This window comes from Brassica napus, chromosome C5, assembly GCF_020379485.1.
Source record: "Brassica napus cultivar Da-Ae chromosome C5, Da-Ae, whole genome shotgun sequence".
Lineage (NCBI taxonomy): Eukaryota > Viridiplantae > Streptophyta > Magnoliopsida > Brassicales > Brassicaceae > Brassica > Brassica napus.
Window position 1 is genome coordinate 9,531,187 of NC_063448.1, and position 11,449 is coordinate 9,542,635.

Sequence of the window (11,449 nt, forward strand, 5' to 3'; positions counted from 1 at the left end):
AAATGGGAAGCCACTTTCTTTTTTGGATAAATTTACTAATTATACATGGCTGTTATCTCTAGACATTATAAACCTCGCAATCTTCGCCGTTTTATCTTCTCGTTCCCCAATCTACAATCCCTAACTCTCACACACACTCTCTTCATTGGGAATCAACTTCCTTCTTTTTAGAAAAAGCTCAAAGTGTATATCTTTACGAGTTGCTTCGTTCTTCTCTATTGATGTCTACTACTTCTACGTAATGGGTTTCGCTTCATTTCTCAATCTTTCGAGTAAAGTCGATGGCTTTGGATGTGGGTTCTTCGTTTTTTGCAGTTTCTCTCAGATTCTCAATCTCTTCTTTCTCGTTTGCTTGCTTGCTTTGTCACTAAAGTTTCTGCTCTTCAAGTGTCCTTCGTCGTTTCTACAGTCCCTAGAGAAGTTACATCGAGTATCTCCGAAGATTGAGTGTTGCAGTTCCTTCGATCAAGACAACAACGGAGATGGGTTCGGTTCCAAATACTGTTTGGTTGATGAGCTGGATCAGAAGAAAGCTATCATCTTACACTGGGATCCTGATTCTGCTGATGAATTGAAGAAGAGCTGTGAGAACTGTGATAAACTTCTTCTAAGTGACGAGCTTAATCTCAGAGCGAACAGAGACACTGCTCCAGCGTTATCGGAGACAGAGGAAAGCGAGGACGAGGAGGAGTCACGTGAGGATCAGGTGTTCGACGTTATTACTCTGAGAAAAATGGTGAAGAGAGAGAGGAAACGCGGAGATGGTCTGAAGAAAGAGCTGGAAAAGGAGAGAAGAGCGGCGGAATCAGCAGCTGAGGAAGCCATGGCTATGCTTCTGAAGCTACGGCTGGAGAAGAGCACGGTGGAGATGGAGGCGAATCAGTACAAGAGGATGGCGGAACAGAAGCAAGTCTATGATCAAGAAGTGATTCAATCGTTACAGTGGATGTTGATGAAGCTTGATGACGGAGATAATAAGATTCAAGACTAAAAAACTCTTTGATCGTCCTCTTTGTATGCATATAAATAAACAAAAAATTAAGACGTGTATTTGATTAACACAGTTAAAAGTTAGAAACTGAGCTGAATTTATCTTACGTGGCAATTTTAGACAAGTATACTTACGTGGCGTGTTACTATTGGATGTATGATATATTCGACGTGGCAATTTATGGACTCGGTGAATTACGTAACTACTCTCTATCATCTTCTTTCTTTCCCTCGTCAAGTGGATTTATGGCAATTTGGACAAGTCTATTTACGTGGCATGTGATTATTGGATGTATGATAACGATTAGACGTGGCAATTTATTGACTGGGTGAAATTACGTAACTACCCCTTTCATCTTCTTTCTTTCTTTCTCTCCCGAGTCATCCTTCTGAAACTCGATCTGATCACTGAGAAACTACGACGACGACGAAGAAGGTGGAGGAAGAATGAGAATCTCAGGCTACGGAATCGTTGTTCTCTCTGTAATCGTATTCTATTACCTCGATCGTAGCGTTCACGCGCGTCCCGTTGTCCTCGTCCTCTCCAACGACGATCTCAACAGCGGCGGAGACGATCCCGGAGTAGGAGACTCCTCCGACTTCGACGAATTCGGCGAATCCGAACCCAAGTCCGAAGAGGAGCTCGATCCTGGTTCGTGGCGACGGATGTTCGAGCCGGACGACGACTCAACCGTCGAAGCCGCGTCGCCGCAGTACTTCTCCGGCCTCCACAAGATTCTCTCGGCGGCGAGCGAGGGAAACGATAGGTTGATGGAGGAAGCGGTGGATGAGATAGAGGCGGCTTCTTCGTCCGGAGATCCGCACTCGCAGTCGCTGATGGGATTCGTGTACGGGACAGGGATGATGAGGGAGAAGAGCAAAAGCAAATCCTTCCTTCACCATAACTTCGCAGCTGAAGGTGGGAACATGCAGTCAAAGATGACACTTGCCTTCACGTATCTGCGACAAGATGTAAGCTAAAGGATTATTATTATTATTCTAATTATTATTATCTGAGTTTAAGCTTTTGAGTTTGTTATTTGATTGGCCCTTGTGTTTGCAGATGCATGATAAAGCTGTGAAACTATACGCTGAACTAGCAGAAACCGCTGTGAATAGTTTCCTGATCTCAAAGGACTCTCCCGTCGTGGAACCAACTAGAATTCACAGCGGGACTGAAGAGAACAAAGGCGCTCTAAGGAAATCACGAGGGGAGGAGGATGAGGATTTTCAGATATTGGAGTATCAAGCACAAAAAGGCAATGCTGCGGCTATGTACAAGATTGGACTGTTCTACTACTTTGGTCTGCGAGGGTTAAGGCGTGATCACACCAAGGCGTTGCACTGGTTTTCAAAGGCGGTGGAGAAAGGAGAGCCGAGGTCTATGGAGCTTTTGGGGGAGATATATGCTCGAGGAGCTGGTGTTGAGAGAAATTATACCAAGGCGCTTGAATGGCTTACACTTGCAGCGAAAGAAGGTCTATATTCAGCGTTTAATGGGATTGGCTACTTGTATGTTAAAGGGTATGGAGTAGAGAAGAAAAACTACACTAAGGTTGGTCTCAAAACTCCCAGGATTTACTCGGTATCTGACTTGAGGTTTAGCTTTGTTGATTTAGCAGGAATATATACGATGAATATAATATAGGAACTTATGAATCTAACGTTCCATTGTAATATGGCTTCAAATGTAGGCAAAGGAATATTTTGAAAAGGCTGTTGACAATGAAGACCCCAGTGGGCATTATAACCTTGGGGTTCTGTATCTTAAAGGCATCGGAGTCAAAAGGGATGTGAGACAGGCAACAAAATACTTCTTTGTTGCTGCAAATGCTGGTCAGCCAAAGGCTTTCTATCAACTTGCCAAGATGTTCCATACTGGAGTTGGGCTTAAGAAGAACCTGGAAATGGTAACATACTTTTAAATTTCTAACTCTATTTTTGCCTAACCATGGAGGATGGTAGATGCAATGATTCTTAAATCCAGAGGGATGAAACTCTTTAAAAAAATTGGCTGCCTGCTCTTATAAACTTCAGAACGTAAGCCATATTTCAATGTTTTATTATGGAGGCAAGGGAATGTTTGTGATTAGCTATAACGTATATTTATTAAGACATCGAAGTGTAATATGTTTGTCTCCACTAGGGCGTATGTTTACCCTATTTCAGATTTCTTAGGCATATTTCCTTGAACACTTTGGGCACATATTATTGTGGGACTTTATTCTTTAATTGTTTGTTCACTTTCCTTGCATTTTGGTTACAGGCAACTTCGTTCTATAAGTTAGTAGCAGAAAGAGGACCATGGAGTTCTCTCTCTAGATGGGCGCTTGAAGCTTACCTTAAAGGAGATGTGGGTAAGGCTTTAATCTTATACTCGAGAATGGCAGAGATGGGTTATGAAGTAGCACAAAGTAATGCTGCATGGATCCTCGACAAATACGGTGAAAGAAGCATGTGCATGGGAGTATCTGGGTTTTGCACGGACAAAGAGAGTCATGAGAGAGCACATTCGTTGTGGTGGCGTGCATCTGAACAAGGCAATGAACATGCTGCTCTCCTTATTGGAGATGCATATTACTATGGCCGGGTTAGTTTTCCTACTATTTTGAAATTAAATCATGGACCAATAACGTTCGAATAAGATGTGAATCAGCTAGAAAATCTAAATTTCTCTCTGCTCATTATTGGATCTCTGATTAGGGTACTGAGAGAGATTATGTGCGTGCGGCTGAGGCATACATGCATGCTAAATCACAGTCAAACGCGCAAGCAATGTTCAACCTAGGTTACATGCATGAGCATGGACAAGGGCTTCCCTTTGACCTGCATCTAGCAAAACGTTACTACGATCAAGCACTTCAGAGCGATGCAGCAGCTAAATTGCCAGTCACACTTGCTCTCGCCAGCTTATGGCTACGTAGAAACTATGCTGATACCTTCCTGGTAAACTTCAAACCCCGATTTTTTTTTCTTAGTTCCTATAATCTTGATCGAAATGACAAAAGTGGATACGTATTTTCTTTATACTGATAGGTGAGAGTTGTGGATTCATTGCCAGAAGTGTATCCAAAGGTAGAGGCTTGGATTGAGAATGTGGTGTTTGACGAAGGTAACGCGACAATCCTCACACTTTTTGTCTGTCTTATTACGATTCTCTATCTCCGAGAGAGACAACGAAGACAAGTTGTTGTCCCCGATCCTGTGGGAGGCGATGTGGCTCAACCTCTCGATGCTGAGGTGGCACAACACCTGGCTGCATTCCCACGGTGATGAGGTGATCATCGTCTTCTTCATACAACCATATTTTGGTTTTTATTGTACAGTTTAAGAAGTTTTTGTGGGATCGCGGCTTTTTTCTGCAACTTATCTTGTTGGGCCTAAGTCTCTTAATAGATGTATCTTCTTACGTTATTTTAACCAAACTAAAAGCCCAGTTTCTTAACTTTTAATCTTTTGGGTTATAACGTGCCTCTGAGTGTAAGCTGTTAAAAAGTACTCTTCCTGTTCCAAAATAGTTATGTTTTGGATGAAAGTACAAGAATTAAGACATACATATTTTTTTTAAAAGTAACACTAAAAATATTAAATAAATCTAATCCAGCCAATCATCAAAAATACTATAAAACATCATTGGTCACACAGTTTTCAATGACTTTTAAACTAATTAAAAAATGTCAAACATCATGTATTTTAAAACATAAATAATTTTTCAAAACATCATTTATTATGAAACGGAGGAAGTATTTTGTTTTTGAATTTGGAGTAGCGGGTGAAAGTAATGGTTTATTGCGTTGCGTTTACTTTAACTTTTTCACAAGAATTTTATTGTAGATTTGACTGTGGACCTTGTAGTTACCCCATTTGACAGTCAAATGTACAATAAATAAAACGTAATCAATCACAAATGCAAACGAATAATGGAAGAAGATATAAATGTGTAATATTAGAAGTATTTTACACATTTTCATGAATAATAGTAATCTGAATGATGCATACCTGAATTAAGCCGATAAGGACCTTTCTTAAGTATCGACGACTAAGCACATCCACAAGATGGGCGTAATAATTAGGAGTATTTTACACATTTTCATGAATAATAGTAATCTGAATGATGCATACCTGAATTAAATACATACAGTTTACGTTTTACATTTGTGGATGATGCTTATACTAGAGATCGCTTTTTAGTAGTGATGGTTGTTTATATGATTAAGACAAAACTAGAGTGTTTGCTCCTTAATAATTTGATAATGTATAGTTAACTCATATTTCAAATTCTACGAAGAATGATTAATCAGTGTCACTTGACAACGAAACTGCTGATGAAAGGACAGTTTACATTATTTTGACTGTGAAAAGAAAAAGCTATCACGCACTAACTGGTCTGACAGTCTCGAGACATGTGGTAACATTTTCATTATTACATTCCAAAAATAATATCCACAGACAACTTTTTCCCTTAAATTCCATAAAAAGCACTGAGAACTGAGCAGAAACAAATTCTTCAGAGTCTCACTCTTGCTCAAGTGGAGCTCCAACAATGGCTTCACTAAACCTCTTCACCTTCGCTTTCCTTCTTCTTATCTCTCACGCTTCAGGTTTTTTTTTTAATATTAGAAATCTATTTATTATTCACATTTTAGTTTTAAATACTGAAAAACTATGTCTCACGTTTATTAGATTTGTAAATATTTTAGTTGCAGATTCTCTAATCACATGTTGATTTGTTCTTCGTTGTGACCAGCTTCAACGGTAGTATTCCTCAACAAATGCAGATATCCAGTGTGGCCAGGCATCCAGCCCAGCGCCGGCCAAAACATACTCGCCGGCGGTGGATTTAAGCTTCCTGCTAACAAAGCCTACACCCTTCAGCTCCCACCGCTTTGGTCCGGCCGCTTCTGAGGTCGCCACGGCTGCACATTCGACAGATCTGGCCGTGGTCGCTGCGCCACCGGAGATTGCGGCGGTTCTCTCACCTGCAACGGTGCCGGCGGTTCACCTCCGGCCACTCTCGCAGAAATCACCCTCGGACAAGAGCTTGACTTCTATGACGTCAGCCTCGTCGACGGGTCTGTAAACTCTTAACATCAAATTTGCTACTCTTATTACAAATCTAACTAAAGTGTTTTTGTGTAATGACAGTTATAACCTCGCTATGTCGATAATGCCGGTGAAAGGTAGAGGTCAATGTAGCTACGCCGGTTGTGTAAGCGATCTAAACCGGATGTGTCCGGTTGGGTTACAAGTCCGGTCACGCAACGGGAAACGGGTGTTAGCCTGTAAAAGCGCTTGCTCTGCCTTCAACTCACCACAGTACTGTTGTACCGGCACGTTCGGTAACCCACTCACCTGCAAGCCAACGTCTTACTCCAAAATCTTCAAGGTCGCTTGCCCTAAAGCTTATTCTTACGCTTACGACGACCCAACCAGCATCGCAACTTGTTCCAAGGCTAACTACATCGTCACCTTTTGCCCTCACCATCGCCGTTAAGGTTACAATTATTAAGAACAAGGCATTTCTCTGTTAGCAACAACATCTTGTGTTATGTAATCGGGAATCTTTGAGGTTTATGTCTCTACAATTGTAACACTCTTGAAATGCAAAATCCTATAACAATATCAATATCAGTAGATTTGTTATTGATTGGAACAACACTTAAAAAATAACTATTTTCCATTTTATTAAGGTATTTACTTAAGAACAGACAACTAACAAGTGATGGACGTGTGAGGTATAGATCCTCTTGTGAAAAGTAAGCAAGCAAAGACCAGGGCCGGCTTAGTGTAATGCAGGTCATGTTACAGAAACTTACAATGGGCCTAACTTTTTATTGGGCCCTTTCAATAGCAATTATATATCTTCTACAGCATACTAAAATTCGATTACAGTCTAAATATACACCCAGACTTTGATAATAATCAGACTAGCATAATAGTTTTTACTAACCCTACCAAAACAAAAAGGGCAACTATTTGTTTTTTTTTTTTTTTTATCTTATTGCCAATATATATATATGCAAAGTTCATACTAAATGATACTACTGGACTCGATCATGCTTACTCAACCCTAAATTACGTGTATCTTTCTCACATCTTTGGTGACATAAAGCAACAAGACTGAAACAGAAACCTAACCGTCTGGTTTGATTAGGATAAAGGATTTGATATTTGCAAAGGGTTGAATGTGAAATACAGCTAAAGTTTTAGATGTCTAGTTTACAGAATAATTAGTATGTTAAAAAGGAAAAATGACCCCAATATGAAATACAGCTAAAGTTTTAGATGTCTAATTTACATACCTATTAGTATGTTAGAAAGGAATAATGACCCCAATGTGAAATACAGCTAAAGTTGTAGATGTCTAATTTACGGAACTACTACTGTATTACTACTCTATTAGAGCATGCGCAACGGGGGATGACCCCGAATCCTTAGCGTTTAATGGTTTCATTAGTTTTAATATAATAATAATATTAAGCTTAATAAACGTAAGGATTGGTCCGTAATTAGGTGGTTGACGGACTCGATCCCTGTGTTACGTGTCCGAATTTGAGTGGACCAGGTCGCTTTTGTGTTTCGTATGGGGAAAAAATGGGTCATTTCAACCGAAGCAAAGAAAAAAAAATATTCTCGACTCTCGACGGCGATTTTCTCGACCCACCATCGCGATTGGTCTCCTTCGGATCCTCAAGGTAAATAGAAGGCTTATCTTCTAAAATATTTATTATTTACAGGAGGGATACCTAATAATGTTGTCATCATCATCATCATCATCCGATGAACTCGAAGAAAGATTGGATGAAGTTTTCGACGAAATCCTCGAAGATACATACAACAATATAGTGGAGGCCCAAACCAATAATCAACGGAGACGTGCTTATGTAGAACGAAACCGTGAAGCAGACCACAACCGTTTATGGAATGACTACTTCAGCGAAGACTCGACATACTCGGCACAGTTATACAGACGGCGTTTCCGCATGAACAAGGATTTATTCATGCGTATTGTCCATGACCTCTCAGATAACGTTCCGTTCTTTCAACATAGACAAGATGCAACCGGGAGGTTTGGTTTTTCTCCACTTCAAAAATGTACGGCAGCAACTCGTCAGCTTGCTTATGGTTCTGCGGCTGACACGGTTGACGAGTATCTCCGACTTGGTGAGAGCACAGCACTTTTGTGTTTACATAAGTTCACTGATGGAATCATCCGGTTATTTGGAGATGAGTATCTACGAAGACCCACACCAGAGGATCTTCAACGACTACTCGATATTGGAGAGAGCCGCGGGTTTCCTGGGATGGTCGGGAGCATTGATTGTATGCATTGGGAGTGGAAAATTGCCCAACCGCTTGGAAAGGACAATACGCACGTGGATCAGGAAAACCGACAATTGTATTAGAGGCTGTAGCTTCACACGATCTTTGGATATGGCATGCCTTTTTGGTCCTCCAGGTACCTTATACGATATCAATGTCCTCGATCGGTCTCCTGTTTTTGATGACATTTTAGAAGGTCGGGCCCCCAGGGTAAAGTATGTGGTCAACGAACACACGTATTAGTTGGTGTACTAGCTCACAGACGGTATATATCCAAAATTGTCAACATTTATCCAATCTATCACACTCCCTCAATGTCGTAAACATGAGTTATTTTCTAAAGTTCAAGAAGCAACCCGAAAAGATGTGGAGCGGGCTTTTGGAGTACTACAATCCCGGTTTGCGATTGCGAGAAACCCGGCTCTTTCAATGAACAAAGCAAAGATAGGGAAGATTATGAGAACATGTATCATACTACACAATATGATAGTCGAAAATGAACGAGATGGATACATTCGTTACGATATATCTGAATTTGAAGGAGACGTCACCAGAAGTTCAGAGGTCGAAACCGAGAGGCCTACGAATCTGAATAATATGTTTCTCAATCGGAATGATCTTCGTGATAGGCATATGCATGAACGATTGAAGAATGATTTAATCGAAAATATTTGGAAAAAATTTGGTGATCAAGATTAATAATTAGTTTATCTTTATATTTAATCATTGTATCTTTATTTTTAATCAATGTATCTTTATATTTTATCTTCTAATAAATAAAAATTAAATTTCACTTTTAAAAAAATATATTGGACACACTATTTTTACTAGAGTTTTTAACTATTCAAAAAAAATATATATACTAAAATAATGGTAAGGATTCCGAGAACATTGCATATGTTCTTAGTATGTTAAAAAGGAAAAATGACCCCACTGTATTAAATTATTAATTATCATGCCGCGTAAAGGAGCGTGTGTACGTGACGCGTTTACCGCGTTGGATTGAGACACATTTCCCCGTCACGACTCGCGTAGCATCTTTTTGAATCATCAACGAAGGCTTCCTCGAACTTTTCTTTTTTTTTGAGCAACTCCTCGAACTTTTCTTTATAATGCAGCATTTACGAAACAAACAAAGGTTTTCTTTTCTGTCCATATACAAATAAACAAACTTATTACTACTACTGTAATCTGTAATGTACTCCTATTATCTTTTTGAATTTTTTTATTTTTAAAGATTTCACAATAACGGAAACGGATTGACTACAACTTGGCGAATAAGAGAAATGGTCTGTTAAAGAGTAGTATTCTAATGAGAAATGAAGGAAACCCAATAGTAATAACTTAATGCTTAAAAATGAAAATCTCATGAAGCCACGTGAGGTGACAAGGTCGCGTGTACCTTAAATCTCGTAACACGTGGGAAGTTTCACTATATAAGAGTACTAAGATATTGGTATTTTACCTAGAATTAGGAGTATAAAAGTATTTAGACAGAAGTTTACGTAAACGTCTCTAAATCACCAAAATAAAAAACTACAGTATGTAATTGTTTTTTTTTTTTTTTGAAAAAGTACAGTTGTAATTGTTTATACCGCTGTTTCTCTTCCGATTAATAAAAATGAAATTAAAGCGTATTATTAACTGAGAGAGTAATCTCTTAATCCGTAAAAGAATTTTATTAACATGTACTACAATATGTAAATGTGTTTAATTTAATTAAAAAAAATCACGAAAATTCGATAATAATAAAATGAAAAGAAATCAAAACCGTAAAAGATTCGATTCAAAATGTATAACCAATAGCTATCAAAACACGTAGCTTGTGGAATAGAGAAGAAAAAAAACGGTCTATAAAAGGTCAAACTCAGTAAGGCTCACACATCCACAAGCCTCTAACAAATTTTTCTCCAAAACCTCTCTCTAACATTTTACCTTTAACACAAAAGAAAAAAAAATGGCAAGTGGTAACCCTGTAACCGCCAAACCCACGCCTGCACCGGTGGACATGGCGAATCCCGAGGAGCTCAAGAAGGTTTTCGACCAGTTCGACTCCAACGGCGACGGCAAGATCTCGGTGACCGAGCTCGGAGGCGTTTTCAAGGCCATGGGGACTTCCTTCACCGAGACGGAGCTCAACCGCGTCCTGGAGGAGGTCGACACCGATCGCGACGGCTTCATCAACGTGGACGAGTTCTCCGCTCTCTGCCGCTCGTCCTCCTCCGCTTCCGAGATCCGCGACGCCTTCGATTTGTACGATCAGGACAAGAACGGGCTCATCTCCGCGGCCGAGCTCCACCAGGTGCTTAACCGCCTCGGGATGTCGTGCTCCGTGGAGGACTGCACTAAGATGATCGGGCCTGTGGACGCTGACGGCGACGGGAATGTCAATTTCGAGGAGTTTCAGAAGATGATGACGTCTTCCTCCCTCGCTAACAGCAACAACGGATCCGCTCCTGCTGCGGCGGCGAACGGTGGTTCGGCCTAGGGTTTTCTAGATTTCGTATGAGGATCCTCTCTAAAACTGGGAAGAATAATTACTACTATGCTTCTTTTAGGTACTTTAAAAAAAAAAAAAATGTGATAAAAAAGTCTAACTTCGATCCATCGTTGTTTGGTGTTGTTCTTCTGAAAACAGATTTGCTTTTCTAATTTCCTCATCATCTACCTTCTCGATGCTATAGTTTCGAACCGTGGTTACTCTGGCTTTGAAACCGAATCAGATTTTCTACGTCTTGAAAAGTTACAAATTTTCAATGGAAACTGATTCAATCATTTTGATATTTGAATTTAGGTTTCCGTGTCTTATTTAATTTTGTTTACACCCCACTCGAATTGTTAAATGGTAAAAAACGGGAGTTTTGGTTTCGGTTTCAATGAATCTAATAATACGGTTGCTAATGCTAATAATGAATGCTGGAATCAAATTGACTCGGTCAACGCGTAAATTTAGAGCATCTTCAATTGGAAAGATCCTATTGGATCTCTTAGGTAATATTTAATTATTAAATTTTTGCCAAGAGATTTTGTTAAAGTAATTTTGTTTTCTTAGCTCCAATGGTAAAACTCTATTAGAGATTCTTAAAACAAACACTTGTGCATGTGTGTGTCTGTGAATGTTCCTTTTCTCATTGTT

The 11,449-nt window shown here is 39.7% G+C and overlaps 4 protein-coding genes across 4 annotated transcripts; all 4 read left to right on the top strand.

Moving 5' to 3' along the window:
• On the top strand, window positions 1-1,097 carry LOC106427138 (protein FLOURY 1-like). The gene has a single exon (XM_013867867.3). It carries the CDS (start codon window positions 242-244, stop codon window positions 989-991), a length of 750 nt encoding a protein of 249 aa, XP_013723321.2. The 5' UTR covers window positions 1-241; the 3' UTR covers window positions 992-1,097.
• Window positions 1,098-1,289: 192 nt separating this feature from the next.
• LOC106427147 (ERAD-associated E3 ubiquitin-protein ligase component HRD3A) lies at window positions 1,290-4,442 on the top strand. The gene is made up of 6 exons (XM_013867880.3): window positions 1,290-1,962; window positions 2,054-2,545; window positions 2,685-2,900; window positions 3,257-3,580; window positions 3,694-3,936; window positions 4,027-4,442. Exons 1-6 carry the CDS (start codon window positions 1,438-1,440, stop codon window positions 4,261-4,263), a joined length of 2,037 nt encoding a protein of 678 aa, XP_013723334.2. The 5' UTR covers window positions 1,290-1,437; the 3' UTR covers window positions 4,264-4,442.
• Window positions 4,443-5,425: 983 nt separating this feature from the next.
• Window positions 5,426-6,633, top strand: LOC106427090 (thaumatin-like protein). The gene is given in 3 exon segments (XM_013867826.3): window positions 5,426-5,591; window positions 5,738-6,062; window positions 6,136-6,633. Coding segments are annotated over 3 exon segments (732 nt in total). The 5' UTR covers window positions 5,426-5,533; the 3' UTR covers window positions 6,485-6,633.
• A 3,510-nt stretch (window positions 6,634-10,143) lies between these two features.
• LOC106427179 (probable calcium-binding protein CML27) lies at window positions 10,144-11,088 on the top strand. Its single transcript, XM_013867919.3, has one exon. It carries the CDS (start codon window positions 10,271-10,273, stop codon window positions 10,799-10,801), a length of 531 nt encoding a protein of 176 aa, XP_013723373.2. The 5' UTR covers window positions 10,144-10,270; the 3' UTR covers window positions 10,802-11,088.
• The last annotated feature ends 361 nt before the right edge of the window (window positions 11,089-11,449 follow it).